We start from the raw sequence: 20912 nt of genomic DNA, 5'->3' as shown, positions 1-20912 counted from the left end.
CTATGTACTACTTAAGTAACTACAGCTGCTACTTATCTACACCGCTGTTGCATGTCATAGTAGTACATTCGAGAGTTGTTAGCTTCACACACGCTAAAATTTTGGAGGATGAGTTTCTTGAGGTCAGAATATAAATATACGGGATCATATCTGGTTAAATCTCATTTCACAGGCGCTGGATGTTCCATAAGGGTTTAGTGTTCAAAGGGAATATAATACTTTAATTTTGAAAACACGATAACCACAGTACATATCTTGGAAAAGAAAGAATTCTCATAATGACTCACAGTAATTGACACACACACACACACACACACACACACCACACACACACACACACACACACACACACACACACACACACACACACACACACACACACACACAAACACACACACACACACACACACACACACACACACATACATATATATATATATTTTTTTTTATTTTTTTATTATCACACTGGCCGATTCCCACCAAGGCAGGGTGGCCCGAAAAAGAAAAACTTTCACCATCATTCACTCCATCACTGTCTTGCCAGAAGGGTGCTTTACACTACAGTTTTTAAACTGCAACATTAACACCCCTCCTTCAGAGTGCAGGCACTGTACTTCCCATCTCCAGGACTCAAGTCCGGCCTGCCGGTTTCCCTGAATCCCTTCATAAATGTTACTTTGCTCACACTCCAACAGCACGTCAAGTATTAAAAACCATTTGTCTCCATTCACTCCTATCAAACACGCTCACGCATGCCTGCTGGAAGTCCAAGCCCCTCGCACACAAAACCTCCTTTACCCCCTCCCTCCAACCCTTCCTAGGCCGACCCCTACCCCGCCTTCCTTCCACTACAGACTGATACACTCTTGAAGTTATTCTGTTTCGCTCCATTCTCTCTACATGTCCGAACCACCTCAACAACCCTTCCTCAGCCCTCTGGACAACAGTTTTGGTAATCCCGCACCTCCTCCTAACTTCCAAACTACGAATTCTCTGCATTATATTCACACCACACATTGCCCTCAGACATGACATCTCCACTGCCTCCAGCCTTCTCCTCGCTGCAACATTCATCACCCATGCTTCACACCCATATAAGAGCGTTGGTAAAACTATACTCTCATACATTCCCCTCTTTGCCTCCAAGGACAAAGTTCTTTGTCTCCACAGACTCCTAAGTGCACCACTCACTCTTTTTCCCTCATCAATTCTATGATTCACCTCATCTTTCATAGACCCATCCGCTGACACGTCCACTCCCAAATATCTGAATACGTTCACCTCCTCCATACTCTCTCCCTCCAATCTGATATTCAATCTTTCATCACCTAATCTTTTTGTTATCCTCATAACCTTACTCTTTCCTGTATTCACCTTTAATTTTCTTCTTTTGCACACCCTACCAAATTCATCCACCAATCTCTGCAGCTTCTCTTCAGAATCTCCCAAGAGCACAGTGTCATCAGCAAAGAGCAGCTGTGACAACTCCCACCCTGTGTGTGATTCTTTATCTTTTAACTCCACGCCTCTTGCCAAGACCCTCGCATTTACTTCTCTTACAACCCCATCTATAAATATATTAAACAACCACGGTGACATCACACATCCTTGTCTAAGGCCTACTTTTACTGGGAAAAAATTTCCCTCTTTTCTACATACTCTAACTTGAGCCTCACTATCCTCGTAAAAACTCTTCACTGCTTTCAGTAACCTACCTCCTACACCATACACTTGCAACATCTGCCACATTGCCCCCCTATCCACCCTGTCATACGCCTTTTCCAAATCCATAAATGCCACAAAGACCTCTTTAGCCTTATCTAAATACTGTTCACTTATATGTTTCACTGTAAACACCTGGTCCACACACCCCCTACCTTTCCTAAAGCCTCCTTGTTCATCTGCTATCCTATTCTCCGTCTTACTCTTAATTCTTTCAATTATAACTCTACCATACACTTTACCAGGTACACTCAACAGACTTATCCCCCTATAATTTTTGCACTCTCTTTTATCCCCTTTGCCTTTATACAAAGGAACTATGCATGCTCTCTGCCAATCCCTAGGTACCTTACCCTCTTCCATACATTTATTAAATAATTGCACCAACCACTCCAAAACTATATCCCCACCTGCTTTTAACATTTCTATCTTTATCCCATCAATCCCGGCTGCCTTACCCCCTTTCATTTTACCTACTGCCTCACGAACTTCCCCCACACTCACAACTGGCTCTTCCTCACTCCTACAAGATGTTATTCCTCCTTGCCCTATACACGAAATCACAGCTTCCCTATCTTCATCAACATTTAACAATTCCTCAAAATATTCCCTCCATCTTCCCAATACCTCTAACTCTCCATTTAATAACTCTCCTCTCCTATTTTTAACTGACAAATCCATTTGTTCTCTAGGCTTCCTTAACTTGTTAATCTCACTCCAAAACTTTTTCTTATTTTCAACAAAATTTGTTGATAACAGCTCACCCACTCTCTCATTTGCTCTCTTTTTACATTGCTTCACCACTCTCTTAACCTCTCTCTTTTTCTCCATATACTCTTCCCTCCTTGCATCACTTCTACTTTGTAAAAACTTCTCATATGCTAACTTTTTCTCCCTTACTACTCTCTTTACATCATCATTCCACCAATCGCTCCTCTTCCCTCCTGCACCCACTTTCCTGTAACCACAAACTTCTGCTGAACACTCTAACACTACATTTTTAAACCTACCCCATTCCTCTTCGACCCCATTGTCTATGCTCTCATTAGCCCATCTATCCTCCAATAGCTGTTTATATCTTACCCTAACTGCCTCCTCTTTTAGTTTATAAACCTTCACCTCTCTCTTCCCTGATGCTTCTATTCTCCTTGTATCCCATCTACCTTTTACTCTCAGTGTAGCTACAACTAGAAAGTGATCTGATATATCTGTGGCCCCTCGATAAACATGTACATCCTGAAGTCTACTCAACAGTCTTTTATCTACTAATACATAATCCAACAAACTACTGTCATTTCGCCCTACATCATATCGTGTATACTTATTTATCCTCTTTTTCTTAAAATATGTATTACCTATAACTAAACCCCTTTCTATACAAAGTTCAATCAAAGGGCTCCCATTATCATTTACACCTGGCACCCCAAACTTACCTACCACACCCTCTCTAAAAGTTTCTCCTACTTTAGCATTCAGGTCCCCTACCACAATTACTCTCTCACTTGGTTCAAAGGCTCCTATACATTCACTTAACATCTCCCAAAATCTCTCTCTCTCCTCTGCATTCCTCTCTTCTCCAGGTGCATACACGCTTATTATGACCCACTTCTCGCATCCAACCTTTACTTTAATCCACATAATTCTCGAATTTACACATTCATATTCTCTTTTCTCCTTCCATAACTGATCATTTAACATTACTGCTACCCCTTCCTTTGCTCTAACTCTCTCAGATACTCCAGATTTAATCCCATTTATTTCCCCCCACTGAAACTCTCCTACCCCCTTCAGCTTTGTTTCGCTTAGAGCCAGGACATCCAACTTCTTTTCATTCATAACATCAGCAATCATCTGTTTCTTGTCATCCGCACTACATCCACGCACATTTAAACAACCCAGTTTTATAAAGTTTTTCTTCTTCTCTTTTTTAGTAAATGTATACAGGAGAAGGGGTTACTAGCCCATTGCTCCCGGCATTTTAGTCGCCTCATACGACACGCATGGCTTACGGAGGAAAGATTCTTTTCCACTTCCCCATGGACAATAGAAGAAATAAAAAAGAACAAGAGCTATTTAGAATAAGGAGAAAAACCTAGATGTATGTATATATATATATGCATGTGCGTGTCTGTGAAGTGTGACCAAAGTGTAAGTAGGAGTAGCAAGATATCCCTGTTATCTAGCGTGTTTATGAGACAGAAAAAGAAAACCAGCAATCCTACCATCATGCAAAACAGTTACAGGTTTTTGTTTCACAGTCATCTGGCAGGACGGTAGTACTTCCCTGGGTGGTTGCTGTCTACCAACCTACTACCTACCTAATATATATAAATATAATATATATATATATATATATATATATATTATATATATAAATATATATATTATATATATATATATATATATATATATATATATATATGCAATAAGATCACAGTACACAGGTGATTTCAAAATATGCAAAACAACCACTCTGAAAGAATAGAGAAATTCCAAGCGCTTTCGTGACTACTCACATTATCAAGGAACTATGAAAGTGAAGCATCCAAGGAAGCTATATAAGGGGTCGGCCAGCACCTCACTATCAGATCCCACAACGGTTAAACACGTGACGCGCGGCGAGCCAACTTGGATAGGTCCTTTGCAAAACTCACCCCCAAGCTATTTATTTGTCCAGTGTATTATTAAATTCTTCCCAAATTCTATTAATTATAAATGGATCTAATTTATATAAACCAAAGGAAATATTCATATTATTGTCAAAACTGCTTTTTATGAAACAAGATTCAATTATATTCCTGTCGACCATGGACTTGCTTGATACTACTTTCTCAACTTTTTGAAAATCAATTGGATGGTTAAAATCTCTTACATGAATAAATAGAGCATTGGAATCTTGTCCAGTTCTAATGCTATATTTATGTTGTTTTAATCTTAGTTCGAGATTTTTACCAGTTTGACCGTAATAAACTTTATCGCAAATTTTACAAGGAATCTTATAGACACATCCATCAGCATTTTGGGGGGAATTCTTAATCAAAAGTTTTTTTACTGTATCCCTTACCATGAAAACTTGGTTGATATGCCTTCTCTTCTTAAGACTTTTAATATTAAAGTTGTTTTCAAAAATCTTGATACAGTAAAAAAACTTTTGATTAAGAATTCCCCCCAAAATGCTGATGGATGTGTTGTTTTGATGAGTGGTTGTTTTGCATATATATATATATATATATATATATATATATATATATATATATATATATATATATATATATATATATATATATATATATATATATATATATATATATAATTTTTATAAGTAAATATAAAAAAATTAGATTTCAACAATTTCAGACTGCAATCACTAACTGCACACTCACTCTAACAGGGTGCAGGATCTGCTATCTGCACTTGATGCTTAGAGCATTAGAACGCCAGTGGGCGAAACTAATCACAATAAATGTCCTAAGGGGTCCGTATGTGTCTAATCTTTGGTGTTTGCTACTTGGTGATGGGTCCTGGTTTTTTTTTCTTGGAATTACCTAATCTTAAAATCTTCGCTCTGTGGATATTAAAAATTTAAATTTCAAGAGTAATTCATTTCGTATCATCCTGGCTAGTGTTTCAACGGCCTATACTATTCTCCCTTTTCTTCTTGGCAATGCATTTGTGAAGCTGTTCACGCCCTTTACAACAAACTAAAAACAACACAAAGGGTGTTTCATCTCATCAAGTGTTCTAATCTTATCATATGGACCTGCCTCATAGTTTCTCCTACTATCTAGCCGCTTGACACCACGACCTGAAGCCTCGTTCACTTCTCAATTTGTAGCATGGGACTGTGACTAATCACCATTGGCTTTCCAAATTATTTTATTGCTATTATTGAACAGAAGATATAATACCGTGACTGGAACAATACACAAATAACCCCTCACATAGGAGAGAGGCTGACGACGTTTTGGTCCGGGCCGAAACGTTGTCTTAAGTTTTTTCCCCAATGTGTGGGGTATTTGTGTATTATTGGTTATAATATATTAGTTATAATAGAATGGCTGAGCGCTAAACCCATAGGGGTAATAGCACTTGAGGCAGTGGAAGGCATTTAAGTTTGGTCCAAGAAAGAGAAGGGCAGGTGCAGCTCCTTTGACTAAGAGCCCCTCGCCGACATCACAGAACTTTCTTGAGGGTTTGGCTTTCCAGTGCTCCTTGATTATTGAGAATTAAGAATCTTCGAAAATAGTTTGATCTTAATTTTATCTACTACTCTATATAACGTTTGCTGTTATCTTTACATTTTACTTTGAGATGGGTTAAGCTTCATGTGGGTGCTTTTCGGGGAGACTACATGAGCAACTTGCTTTAGTGTTCTACCAGGTGTTTGTTACGTGTTTGTTTTTAGAAGTTATGCTATACAAACTTTTATGTTTTAATGAAATTAAATAATCTTGGCTAGATTTTTTTTTTTTTTACTGTTAATACTTGTAGCTTGTAGTCGATTCCGGGGAGGATGTTACTGCCTCGGCGACCCGGTCTTTGATCTGGTCTATTGGTTGACAGTTTCTTTTTCAATCAGGCAGTTAGTGCTGGCTGCAGGCAGTCCATATATGGCACCACAGCCAGGCTGATCAGGAATTACCTTCAGTAATTTGTCTAACTCCCTCTTCAAGACGACTAGGGGTCTGTTGGTAATTCACTATGTTCGGAGGGAGAGTGTTAGTCTTGGTCTTTTTCATTTATTTACACGTCGTTGACGTTTTCTTTGTCATGTCTTTCTCGTAAAGTTACATAAACAAAAATGGTTAGTAAAATTGTGCGGGCGTTCCTGTTGGTCTGTTTGGAGGTCAGGGGTCAGAGAAGTTTCATTGTATTCTCTTCATCTTGAATATTCTTTCACTCTTAGTTAACACACAGAAGATTTACAGCCTTTATAAATGATGAGTGTGTGTTTTGTAGGAGATTTTCTCGAGGATCACTCAAGGTGAGTTGTTGTGGTGTTGTGGGTAATGAGGTTTCATGAGGATGGTGCCGGATGTGTGCAGTAGCCGGAAATCCTTTAGACGTATGTTTGTGTAAATACCTCACATTCTTTACCTTGGTTTATGAGACGTTTTTGATAGTTTTGCTTTAAATACAAGTATATGTAATATGACAAATTATTTTAGAGGAAATTTGGAATAAGAAGGGGAACATCGTTTTTATTTTCTCTGCCGAAGCGTAATATCCTTTTTATAAGCTAGATTTTTGGTATAACAGATTTGAAAAATTTAGGGAACAATTCTGGCACCACAGAACACCTGACATCTCTGATAATGTAGAGCAATGACCAGTTTACCTAGGTCACTTTCCGGGACACCCGAGACCTGTAGGTTTCTCACAACACTTGTGGTTTCCCTGTAAGTAGCTGAAGCTGGATCCTCATCACGACACAGTTACGCGACGCCAGTTTGAACGATCTGATATTTCTACAAAATTAAATAGTTATTTTTGGTGGGGTTAATTTAGCCTAAATCTGCCTGTACTATATATATATACTTTTAGTTAGCCGTCAATGACAAATAACGTCTGACAGAGGGTATATATTGCAGCAGCTTAATTCAGCGTCAGGAAATTAACTTTAGGAATCGTGTAAGAAAATTAACGTAGTACAATAAGGATAGGATGCGCTCACAAGATGAGCTATGAGTGCAAAATGAAGTAGATACTCGGGCGGAAGAATTAAACCAATTTAGATGTAATTTTTGATGGTTTTATTATCTCGTGTTAGTGTTTGAGAAGTGTTAAATATTGAGTGCAATACGAAGGTGACATTTATTGAATAGTAATGATATTCATTACGATCTTCACACTTGTGGGTGGGATGTGTCAGTGTGGATGAGGACGAGGAAGGCAGGCAGGTGGCCAGAGGACGTGTGGAGGTCCCTCTGGGTGCCACGCTGGGATGCACGCCATTGAGCACCACGCCACCACAACACCAGTTTATAACGCTGACACTCTTCATTTTGTGGAAAATTAATATAGGAATTTTTATAACACTATGAACATTAATACTCGCTTACGGTAACTTAAAGCTTACACACAGCTTATTGAGAGAGAGAGAGAGAGAGATAAAGGAGAGAGAGAGAGATATAAAGGAGAGAGAGAGAAGAGGGGCGTAAATTCTCTGGAAAATGTACAAAAGAGGATGACAAAGTTGATCCCATGTATCAGAAACCTTCCCTATGAGGATAGACTAAGGGCCCTGAATCTGCACTCTCTAGAAAGACGTAGAATTAGGGGGGATATGATTGAGGTGTATAAATGGAAGACAGGAATAAATAAAGGGGATGTAAATAGTGTGCTGAAAATATCTAGCCTAGACAGGACTCGCAGCAATGGTTTTAAGTTGGAAAAATTCAGATTCAGGAAGGATATAGGAAAGTACTGGTTTGGTAATAGAGTTGTGGATGAGTGGAACAAACTCCCGAGTACAGTTATAGAGGCCAGAACGTTGTGTAGCTTTAAAAATAGGTTGGATAAATACATGAGTGGATGTGGGTGGGTGTGAGTTGGACCTGATAGCTTGTGCTACCAGGTCGGTTGCCGTGTTCCTCCCCTAAGTCAATGTGACCTGACCTGACTAGGTTGGGTGCATTGGCTTAAGCCGGTAGGAGACTTTGACCTGCCTCGCATGGGCCAGTAGGCCTTCTGCAGTGTTCCTTCGTTCTTATGTAAAACTTCAGGGAGAAATGTTAAAAGTTGGGATTGTTCCATTGATTTAAAATCATATCATTATGAAACTTTTATTTGTTAGTAATTATACTGAGGTTGTGACCTATTTTAAAACACTTTTGTGTGGATCTTGAAGTAAATTAACCTTGGTACTAAACTTTATGGTTGATATTTAGTTATGAGCTGCCTGCTCTTTTTCCTAATCATGATAGTGTATTATATAGCTTCTACCATATAGTTTAAGAACCACTCAGGTCTTTTGTATATATTTTGGTACCTGTCCACCGGTGGGTACCTGAAGGATGTTTTCAGTGGTCAACGGTCCCGCGGGCCGGCCCCAGACCAGGCCTCTTGATGGATCGAGGCGCCCAGCAGTCCAACGTATAAACTATAGCCCGGCTGATCAGGAACTGACTTGAACTTATCAGGATCCCTCTTGAAGACAGCTAGTCTACACCAGGGGTCGTAGCCCCCGGTGCCCGGTCCTGCAGATCAGGTCTCCTGGTTGAAAGCGTGATCGATCAGGCTGCTAGTTAGTGATGGAACAGTTTTAACCATTCGTAGTTTTTGTTGTATAACTGATTAAGATAGTGCATTATCGAGAGAAAAAACGTGTGTGTGTATATATATATATATATATATATATATATATATATATATATATATATATATATATATATAATTTTAACCACGAACGAGTGGTATTGATCAATAACAACACTGCGCTAGCCAAGGATTCGAACCCATGTTGTACTGGCCTGCCTCATGGTAAGCGAAAACTACATGACGCTTTAAACCACAGGACCACCCAACCCTACAAGAATGGCGCAGCCAGCAATGCTAGCTGTTATGCCGCTATCCGAGGGCATACGGAGATATGGAAACTTCTAAGCTAATTTCATTCTCATCCCTGTTTGGTGTACTAGCTTCACGAGCAGCATTTATATATTATTGTAACACGGGTTCGAATCCTTGGCTAGCGCAGCGTTGTTATTGATCAATACCACTCGTTCGTGGTTACAATAATATATAAATGCTGCTCGTGAAGCTAGTACACCAAACAGGGATGAGAATGAAATTAGCTTAGAAGCTCCCACACCTCCGTATGCCCTAGGATAGCGGTCCAACAGCTAGCATTGCTGGCTGCGCCATTCTTGTAGGGTTGGGTGGTCCTGTGGTTTAAAGCGTCATGTAGTTCTCGCTTACCATGAGGCAGGCCAGTACAACATGGGTTCGAATGACTCAAGAAATCGTAATGACACGATTGCAAATAAACCATACCCCCGGCCGGGATTGAACCCGCGGTCATAGAGTCTCAAAACTCCAGCCCGTCTAGTGGCTAACGCGACGGGCTGGAGTTTTGAGACTCTATGACCGCGGGTTCAATCCCGGCCGGGGGTATGGTTGATGGGTTCGAATCCTTGGCTAGCGCAGTGATATTATATATTTATATTATATATTTATATTTATATATTTTTGGGGGGCTGATACGTGAGACATTGCCAGGTCATCGCATATATAGCTCCGCTACCTTTACAGTTTCTATGTTTTACAGATTTTTAAGCGAACAGACGTTTTATTTGCATATTGTGGTACTGGAAAATAGTCTCACAGTAGTGAATTTTATTACCACATAAAACAATATATTATCATTGAAATTTTCCTTGGCTTATAGATCTAAAATTGTGGACATAGAAGAGCACTCCAAACCGGTTGCATGTGAAAACACAGGTAGACTACAGGCAGAATAAAGTACACTGACCTAGAATAATATTTAATCATCCTGTCGGCTTTGATCATATATAAAATGGTGCGCACTCCAAGTTGGAAAACGAACTTGCTGTTTGAAGAACTGGTAGTGCTAATAGGAAGAAGGGAGGGGGCAGGTGTGTAGGTTGTAAGGGGTAAGGGAGTGGTGGTGTGGAAAGGTGAGCTTGACATCGCTGAGGCAGCCAGTGTGTTGTAGTGCCTGGTGACGGTCGCTGCTTTCACTCTTTCTGCACACTCGGTGAATGACTCTCTCATCACTTGTTTACCATCAAGTGGGCACCATCCTCGTTAGCGGTGCTGATGTGCCGAGTCATACCCACAGAGTAACCCGCACGGAAGGCCATTCGTGGGCTTATTTGCTGATAAGAGAGCAATGCATGGATTAAAGTGTAGCTTATCGTTGGATGTGTGTATTGTGTTGTGTGACGAAGTGGCTGGGTTGTGTTACCTGGGCTCTGATGCTCTGAGGTTCACCGTAGCCACAGTCAGTTGGTCATACACTTGCCCCACGTGTCTCAGTACACTGGCACGGCGCTACTCCTGTGCATTTATACACGCTCTAAGGAACACTGGCTTGTATATCCTTGCAGCAGCTATTTTGCAACATGTATGAAGTATAAACAATATGTAAACTAAACTTTTGTGTGGTCTATTACAAAATAAGGACTTTAATTAATTAAGCTTATTGGAGACCAAGAAGAATGATAAAGTTGTTAAAGGTTTGTGATGCAAGATAATGTTTATTTGGCGGATGCCGAAACGGTGTATATCATCCCGTGGACACTATGGTAGTCACAGTAATCAGGTATATCCATACCTATGGTGGGTAGTATTGCGGCACTGTTCTACAGTCGCCTCCAGCTCCTCTCTGGCACTAGGTGCTGCTTCTGAAGATGGTTCTCAAGAAGAGTGGGTGCACCCTCCCACTCATTACCTCCCAGGTAAGGATGAAACGTCATAAATGGGTGAATTTATATATGGTTTGTTTGAATATCACATTTAATACATCTTCGAAAGTGTATTAGTATGACTACGTGGATGTTCTTATTAATTCTTGGCTGGTAAGCGGTGCTGGGGCAATGAAAATGGTCCTTTTGACTGAAGAATATACATCTGCCTTGCAGCTCTGTTCTCGGCCTTTCTCGGCAGCTGGGGAGTGGGGGCAGTTACTCGCGTCTCACTACTGGACTGTTTGTTACTCTACTCTTCTTAATTAAGGATCGATTATAATGCTTATTAAATTTTTTGAATCTGTATCTGATTGAATGAGGATAGACGACAATCTCAGTTTCTTCAGTAATTTTGAAGAAAAAGTGCCGAATTCACGGTTTCTCTAATTTCGTTACTTTGTTAATGTAAATTTGTAGTCAAGGTTTCCTGAACATTGTTTTGGGGGTCAGTCTCCTGCGGCCCGGTTCCAGACTGCCTGGTTGAAAGCCTCGTCAACAAAAAAGTCATTTAATTAATGTCCTGGACTGTACATAAATGTCTTAATTCACCAGACTGAGAGCTGATCGTTTAAAATTTAATTTCCGACTTGTGGGTTGATTGTGATTTTTCTTGCTTACTTTTTACCGGTAACCTTTTATCTTAGTGTTCAAGGGATCATCAATAAGATGGCGGATATCATACATGACCATCTTCTTGATGGGGCGTGTTCAGATGGTGCTCGAGGGCTCCAGTCCAAAGTAGACACCACAACCCTAATGATTAGAAATTGCTGAAAGAATCTATCATATTACAACCTGCCCTCCTGATAAGTTTGTCACACTTTCACATATGGTTTGCATCCCATTTCTAAGTTAGGTTAGGTTACAACGGATAAACGATAAATATAAGATAAAAGACGATAAACTAGTCTGGCGCGCTAACAGAAAGCAACCGCTGCCAGTGGCTCGAGTAACTATGTCACATTTCAACTGTTCAAGTCTCATTCAACAGCCAACCATTTTTTTTTTAAACAGTATCATGATGACTGTATTTAAGTGGAAGTGTTGCATACGTCACGTAGTTAAAAGCTATTAATTATTTTTAATTTAAACTCTACCACTTTTAAGTGGAAGAGCATAGTTACATTTGTGGATTTCTGTAGGTGAGTGAGTGTGGTGGGCAGGTGAAAGTGAGGGCTACTTTCTTATATGTATGGGCGGGGAAAGGAACGGGGTGTGTGAGGCGCCTGGGAATGAATAAGAGATGGATAAGGAAAAGTGAGTTGCTTACAGGTGCTGTTAGAAAGTGTGAATATGGAAAGAGTGGACCAGGTGGGGATTCCGGGGATCATAGCCCCCGCGGCTTGGTCTTATCTCAGGATTCCTAGTTAACGCTTTCGTCAGTCAGGTTGTTAGTACTTGTGGCTCCTAGTCCGACGTAGGAAACAAAGCCTGTCTGATATAGAACTGCCTGGATGAACCTGTTAAGTCCACTCTTAAAGATAGAGGAAAGAAGATAGGCGAGACATTTAGTGATCGTGGCGGGAAGTAGGCAGGGTCGGCAGTACTGTAGCTTTATGGTAATGAGCAGAATTGAGTCACTAGAAGGAATGTTTGAAGTATGTTGAGTTGTATGTTGTCCCAGGTTCGGTGGAAGGTCTAAGTCACTTTCATAATTAATATAATCCTGTGGGCTTACGCAGATCAAACCTGATTATTTCCCTACGCTTCCCTGTGAATATAATACAATATAGTACTGGGCATCTCTGGATCGAAAATCCAGTTACATTCTTTTTGAGCCTGTGAGATTGAGGATGTGGGGTAGGGGAGTGGACGTAGTGGTCGCGTTGCCCTGTGACTTGACAATGAGCAAATAGTGGGAACCCCACAGCATGTCAGCAGCCCATCGCCGCATTTCCACACCTGCCTCCTGTCCCACAACCCCTACCGGAACTGATGTCAACAGTCGCATGCATTCACTGCAGCAGGATGGCTGATTATATCATCTCTTGAATGTGAAGGACTGTTCCACAATTTACTATTGGTCTACCGATTATCTTATACAATTTCCCCAAGTTAAACTTCGGATAACTCGATGCTGAACATCATATGAAATGTAAAATATGTAGAGAGAAGTCACTCTCTTGAACATTATTAGATTAGCCAAAGATTGAGCAAAAAAACAAAAAAAATTTTTAGAGATCAAAATCATGTACCCTATTAGATCTAGTGTGGATATAGTATATCTTTCGCAGTCTTATCACTATCTGCAGTCATGACCTGACATTCATTGCCGCAGTCTTTTCCCAGCCTTAAGAATTTACATTAATTTTGTCTAATTGAACTTCGTTTATAACTTCTCTTTAGATTTGCAGCATAAAGTTGGCCCTATAATTCCTCAGCCTTACTTTAAGTTAGTTTTAATAACCCCGGTATTGGTGTTGTCTGCGATTTTTTCTTATGTCGACTTCACTGTTAAGATCATTAACGCATACATCTGGAAAGTACTCGAGGGCCTGGTCCCAAACCTGCACACTGCCATAACATACTGGAGTGAGATATGGGAGGAAGTGTAACAAACCCAGTGAGGATATCAGAAACACGACTGGAACAAGTGTAGAAGCCTTCAAGAGGAAACTGGACAAGTATCTTCACCAGGTACCAGATCAACCAGGCTGCCTCCAGCAGCAACAGCCTGGTTGACCAGACGAGCCTGGCCCATGGCCGGGCTCAGAGAGTAGATAAACTCGAAGCTCTTCAAAGGTATATTACGAACAAATGACCAGAGATTAGACTCCTGAGGAACAACACTAGTGAGTGTCTTACATTCAGACCAGACTATTTGTGTACTTCGTAATGATTAAAAAAGTTTTAATCAATTTAGTAAATAGGAACAATGGAAAACTAATGAGAGACTTTATATTATGTTTAGGAAGGAACGTTTGAGTTGAGAAGCGCATCACACTTCACTGATTCCTTCATAAAGGATGACATCTGGTTGAGTAATTTTTTGCAGTAACATTGATTGGTTCATGTGATGTGTGTGTGTGTGTGTGTGTGTGTGTGTGTGTGTGTGTGTGTGTGTGTGTGTGTGTGTGTGTGTGTGTGTGTGTGTGTGTGTGTGTGTGTGTGTGTGTGTGTGTGTGTGTGTGTGTGTGTGTGCGTGTGTGTGTGTGTGCATGCATGCATGGACTGAGAGTCCTTGTTTTGTGAAGCATTTTCAGTTAATTTTATATTTTTTTAGTAAAGTGCAGCGATATTTGCAAAGAATAATTTGCGTAGGAATAATTTCGACATTGAAGAAAATTATTGTCCTGTGCAACTTTGAAACAAATCTCAAATACAGAATAGTGTTCAGATCGGTTACACCTGCGCTACTTAGGTCTTAAGAAGCAACAGTGCAGCTTATTTATTTAGTCCTGAGATCAAGACCAGCCTAAGCCTGAAGTTAATTTCAATTGCATTTTACACTCCCGAACACACACGAATTTCATATGCTCTTCACTCGGGTCACTCCAAACTTGATTTCACAATGCTGTTAATGTAATAAATTGTGTAAATAATTTTTCGTATTTTAAGTTTAGGAAAAATGTAAGATCATGAATTGTCAACATGTCCCTCAAAGGACATGTACGCGTTTCTTTGAAGTAAATGCTTGTTTCTTTCTCTTTTCAGTATGAAGATGTTGGAGTGAGGCTTGGGGTCGGTTCCACCACCACCACCACCACTACTACCACCACCACCACCACCAGTACCACCACCGTCCCCTTCACCACCACCCGTGGGACTACCAGGTCTCCCCATCATAGTGGGCAGACCTGTCCCCAACCTCACTACCCCAACCATGAACACCAGTCACTTGTAATACCCTCAAATTTCTCCCACAACCAACATTTTTCCCAAGATAGTCACTGCCCTATAAATGTACATTCCCAGTCTCTCGTCCCAGATCGTCATTCCCACTCCAAATTAAGTCCCTCAAGTTTCGTGTTAAATAGTTACTCCACCTCTAAGACTCAACCTACAAGCCGCTCCCTCGCTTCTGTCAGTATTCCGTTAATCTGTGTTACTGCATCACCTGAACCTGCTTTTACACCAGTCATTCCTAGACGTATATCAACACGTCGATCCCTTAGGTACAGAATTACTGGACCCTCTATTAAGGTACCTCAACTACCCAGAGTGAGAGAGAACGTCCGCAAACTCACTCCCGAACTCCGCTTTCTTTTAAAGGAGTCACTACAGCGACTCCAACATCAGAAAGCACAGTCGGAGCTGAGGAAGGAGCTTGTACCTCGAGTACAAGTTGATGATGGCCCCAAAGCTGTGCTAGAACGATCCGTAGAAGCACCGGAAACGCCAGAACTCGAAAGAGACGTAGGCACCTGCAGCAAAAATCACAGGTAAGCCTATAGACCCATGCCAGCCCTAGCCAAGTTAGACCCAAGCATTCAAACTTATGTATTTATCTAACCTATGTTTAAAATTAATCCAAGCGCTCGCTTAACTTGTGAAACTTGGCAGTTTTTTTCTACTCACCCACAGCTTTGGAAGGAATTTTAAACATAACAGTTTCTTAAACCAAAATACTTATATTCAGCTTAGCAACGTAAGGGTACACTAGTAAAATCATACTGACGTTCACACTCGAAAAGAAAATGATTTAACTTATTCTCTCAGGTTCAAATACTGCTGTAAGCACTCTAACAGGGCTCAAGGCAGGCGAAATTGCAGACCTGGAAAATTTACAGAGAACCTTCACTGCTAGCATGTTATTCAGTCAAACACCTGAATTGCTGGGAATGTTTGAAAGTCCCCCAGTCTGTACTCTTCGGAACGTAGGCGAGAAAAATGCAGTATAATCCAGACCTGGAAAATTCTAGGAGTATTAGTCCCAAATCTTCATACACAAATCACTTCCTTTGAAAATGAGAGCCTCGGAAGACGGTGCTAGATACCCTCTTTCCCCTCACACGTAAGGGAGATTGTAATAACGTTGGTACAATTACCGACAATATGTAAAGTAAAAGGACACAAATGCAACTAATGTGACATTTTGTTGTGGCAACGTTTCGCTCTCCAGGAGCCGTTACAAACTGATTGTAACGGCTTGACAAAGCTCCTGGAGAGCGAAACGTTACCACAATAAAATGTCACATTAGTTGCACTTGTGTCCTTTTACTTTACATAAGGGAGATTACCAACAGACCCCTGGCTATTTTGAAGAGAGCTGGGCTAGTTTCCCAAGTTAGATCCTGATCATCCTGGCATCATAAGTTGGACTTTATGCGGCTGGCACCAACATCAGGGCTTATCAGGTCGTCCACCGGAGGGGCCTGGTCTGAGACCGGGTAGGTGGAGTCTATCTGTAGTATTTCAGGTTCCTGGCCTGATCGACCAGGTTGGTGCCAGCTGAATGCAGTCCAACATATGCACCACACCCTGGCCGATCAGGAACTGTCTTTGAAGACCCCTAGAGGTCTGTTGGTAATCCTCCTTTATGTATGACGGGAGGGTATTGAAAAATGTAGATCCTTTTGCACTTACTGGGTTATCGCTTAGTATATTCATTGCACTACTGCTTTTTACTGGAGGTATTTTTAGTGTTCCAAGCTTCTTCGCTTTCGTAGGGTGTATTTCTCGCCAAGTATCCAACATTATACAAATAACCCGTACCTGGAGACTGTTACTCTTTATTCTTCAAGACTCCAGCCTCTTTCGACATTGATAATGGGGATAGTTCTTTCTTTATCTAAGTTTACTGACAAGGCAAATGATATAAAACGAATTACGGATATGGAATGTGAAAAATTCTCTGGATAGTTTGACTTGCTTCGTGATACGATTTCTGTAACGTGACAGTTAATTTGTCACCGTAGTAACAAGTTGGTAATGATAAGGTAAATATTATGTTTCAAAAGGTATCTATTAAAACAACGAATAGATACAGTTGTATAGCTTAATAAATATAAATCGAATAAATATAACAGTTTGATGAATACACAAATAATTATAAACATTTAAAAATGCAACAACGAAAGCTATCCTCACCTGCTTTTAGTATTACAATCTTCCCCATCCATCTGTGTTTTTTTTTCCCCATTTACACTTTAAAGCAACTCTAACTCCCATTTACAGCAAACTTTTTAAGGCAGCTCCAACTAAAGGTCTATAGTGATAAGCCAGGGTAACTTACTGAATTTAAGATACATACCTGAAATTCTGAGAGACTTAAATTTGCTTAGGGAAATAATGTATAATACCAACAAGTTGATTATGAAACATATGCAACAGATAGATTATAATGAATTGACATTGGTAAATGCATCCGGATTGAGTTTTTTAGTTTGTGGTCTAGTATCGACATCATTTGGCCCAGACTGTTAAACATTATATTAAGCGATATCAGAAATACTGCCGCAATAGGTGTACAAGTCTTCAAGAGCAAATTGAACGTGTATCTTCGCCTTGTGATTGACCAGTCAGGCTCCAATAATGGATAGGTGGGCCAGCGGAGCGCCAGCTGCTGTAGCTTGGTTGACCAGGCAAGCATCGGACACTAGTCCCAGAGCATGGGGTAGGGGGAGGACATTACGCCCTTCTCACTCAGACGATTGTACAAGTTTGTGCATCTTTCTGTTTCTCCTGTGAGTCAGGTGGTATGAGTATATATTTCTTCACCATCCACCTTATGAGTCTATTAATGGTGTTAGTGTTGAGTTGCTGAAAGTAAATTAGGCTTATAACTCTGAGATGAAGCAAACCCACATTCAGACCCCGACTACCGCCTTGTCTAGTAAATTGCCTTTCTAAGGGAGCTTTGTAGCGTGACGAAGCCAAGTTGAAGAAGTGCAGAGGGATTAGGCGTTCCGGAACTGAACGAGAAACACCGTCTTAGATGGAGTTAGTGCCAACTCTCTACCGCTGTCCTGGAAGACCTACGTGTCTGCCTTTCAAGAGATTATTTTCATTGCACACTGCTTGACATTTTGACCCCTCTCGCTAAGCTCTGTAATGCCGTACTGCTTTGTCAGGGGAAAACAAAATCTCAGCAGATTTTCACATTTGTTTAAAGATGGGTTTTCGTGTTGTCTGTATTACTGAAATATATACGCTATTTTCAGAACCCAAAAAGTTATTAATATTTATTTGCGTGTATGCTCACCTATGTTTAAAGGGAGCAACTCAGATCCTAGCCTCGTCTCTGTCTGTCTGTCTGTCTCTCTCTCTCTCTCTCTCTCTCTCTCTCTCTCTCTCTCTCTCTCTCTCTCTCGCTCTCTCTCTCTCTCTCTCTCTCTCTCTCTTTCTCTTTCTCTTTTCCTCCCCCTCTCTCCTCCCCCTCCCACCGCACTCTCTCCCTTCCCCCACTCACTGGTAGAGGAATGACATGAAATTCGGATTTCGTGTAGTGAAGATGGACAGCGGCTATAATTTGTGTGTAGATAATGTTGGTGCTGCATAACACTGCTGTCATAGTGTTGTGGAAGTTACTATGTGATCAGGTACTGTCTTCCATCAAAATTCCCCTGCCTTCCATGTCCCTACACCATGCTGTGTGCCGCCCTGCCCGTTTCCTCCCTGCACTGCCTTGTACTGCCTCGCTCATGCTCGGCCAGTGTGAAACACAAGCTGTCACATGCCTTTGACCGGTTTCGAGGGTTCTTCTAAACTCACAGCTCAACCCTGGGCCAAACTTTCCTAGTGGCCGCTGGTTCAGCCAAGCAGGGTGGATAATAAGAACTTTGAAAACAAAAGAAATAATACCAGTGGTAACACTTCACATTACTTCTCTTTCTTAAAATATTGTTCGGTGTTGACGGCTCCGTTCAAGGCAGGAGAGGTATCAGAGCTGGAGAGGATACAATGTTTACCATTCCTATAAAGCTGATAAATCATTTAAATTACTAGGGTCACCTCGATGCTCTTGGGAAGCGCACTCCGGAGAGAAGATTTTTATTATTTTATTATCACACTGGCCGATTCCCACCAAGGCAAGGTGGCCCGAAAAAGAAAAACTTTCACCATCATTCACTCCATCACTGTTGCAGTTTTTAAACTGCAACATTAACACCCCTCCTTCAGAGTGCAGGCACTGTACTTCCCATCTCCAGGACTCAAGTCCGGCCTGCCGGTTTCCCTGAACCCCTTCATAAATGTTACTTTGCTCATACTCCAACAGCACGTCAAGTATTAAAAACCATTTGTCTCCATTCACTCCTATCAAACACGCTCACGCATGCCTGCTGGAAGTCCAAGCCCCTCGCACACAAAACCTCCTTTACCCCCTCCCTCCAACCTTTCCTAGGCCGACCCCTACTCCGCCTTCCTTCCACTACAGACTGATACACTCTTGAAGTTATTCTGTTTCGCTCCATTCTCTCTACATGTCCGAACCACCTCAACAACCCTTCCTCAGCCCTCTGGACAGCAGTTTTGGTAATCCCGCACCTCCTCCTAACTTCCAAACTACGAATTCTCTGCATTATATTCACAGCACACATTGCTCTCAGACATGACATCTCCACTGCCTCCAGCCTTCTCCTCGCTGCAACATTCATCACCCATGTTTCACACCCATATAAGAGCGTTGGTAAAACTATACTCTCATACATTCCCCTCTTTGCCTCCAAGGACAAAGTTCTTTGTCTCCACAGACTCTTAAGTGCACCACTCACCCTTTTCCCCTCATCAATTCTATGATTCACCTCATCTTTCATAGACCCATCCGCTGACACGTCCACTCCCAAATATCTGAATACATTCACCTCCTCCATACTCTCTCCCTCCAATCTGATATCCAATCTTTCATCACCTAATCTTTTTGTTATCCTCATAACCTTACTCTTTCCTGTATTCACTTTCAATTTTCTTCTTTTGCACACCCTACCAAATTCATCCACCAATCTCTGCAACTTCTCTTCAGAATCTCCCAAGAGCACAGTGTCATCAGCAAAGAGCAACTGTGACAACTCCCACTTTATGTGTGATTCTTTATCTTTTAACTCCACGCCTCTTGCCAAGACCCTCGCATTTACTTCTCTTACAACCCCATCTATAAATATATTAAACAACCACGGTGACATCACACATCCTTGTCTAAGGCCTACTTTTACTGGGAAATAATTTCCCTCTTTTCTACATACTCTAACTTGAGCCTCACTATCCTCGTAAAAACTCTTCACTGCTTTCAGTAACCTACCTCCTACACCATACACCTGCAACATCTGCCACATTGCCCCCCTATCCACCCTGTCATACGCCTTTTCCAAATCCATAAATGCCACAAAGACCTCTTTAGCCTTATCTAAATACTGTTCACTTATATGTTTCACTGTAAACACCTGGTCCACACACCCCCTACCTTTCCTAAAGCCTCCTTGTTCATCTGCTATCCTATTCTCCGTCTTACTCTTAATTCTTTCAATAATAACTCTACCATACACTTTGCCAGGTATACTCAACAGACTTATCCCCCTATAATTTTTGCACTCTCTTTTATCCCCTTTGCCTTTATACAAAGGAACTATGCATGCTCTCTGCCAATCCCTAGGTACCTTACCCTCTTCCGTACATTTATTAAATAATTGCACCAACCACTCCAAAACTATATCCCCACCTGCTTTTAACATTTCTATCTTTATCCCATCAATCCCGGCTGCCTTACCCTCTTTCATTTTACCTACTGCCTCACGAACTTCCCCCACACTCACAACTGGCTCTTCCTCACTCCTACAAGATGTTGTTCCTCCTTGCCCTATACACGAAATCACAGCTTCC

At 41.1% G+C, this 20912-nt stretch overlaps 1 protein-coding gene across 4 annotated transcripts in view; it reads left to right on the top strand.

Annotated features, from left to right (window-relative positions):
- Window positions 1-10997: 10997 nt before the first annotated feature.
- Window positions 10998-20912, top strand: part of LOC128689731 (uncharacterized) — a 365227-nt gene continuing 355312 nt past the window's right edge. For 2 of the 4 annotated variants that reach the window (XM_070087631.1, XM_070087628.1), the window contains exons 1-2: window positions 10998-11147; window positions 14811-15538. In XM_070087631.1, coding sequence (XP_069943732.1) covers window positions 11100-11147; window positions 14811-15538 — 776 coding nt within the window. In that variant the 5' untranslated portion in view covers window positions 10998-11099. The remainder of the gene's footprint in view (window positions 11148-14810; window positions 15539-20912) is intronic. The other 2 variants (XM_070087629.1, XM_070087630.1) reach the window with 1 other exon arrangement.

Source organism: Cherax quadricarinatus, chromosome 22 (genome assembly GCF_038502225.1).
Source record: "Cherax quadricarinatus isolate ZL_2023a chromosome 22, ASM3850222v1, whole genome shotgun sequence".
In the NCBI taxonomy this organism is placed as follows: domain Eukaryota; kingdom Metazoa; phylum Arthropoda; class Malacostraca; order Decapoda; family Parastacidae; genus Cherax; species Cherax quadricarinatus.
The sequence above is the reverse complement of the archived record's forward strand: the minus strand, read 5'-3'. Positions and strand labels throughout refer to the sequence as shown.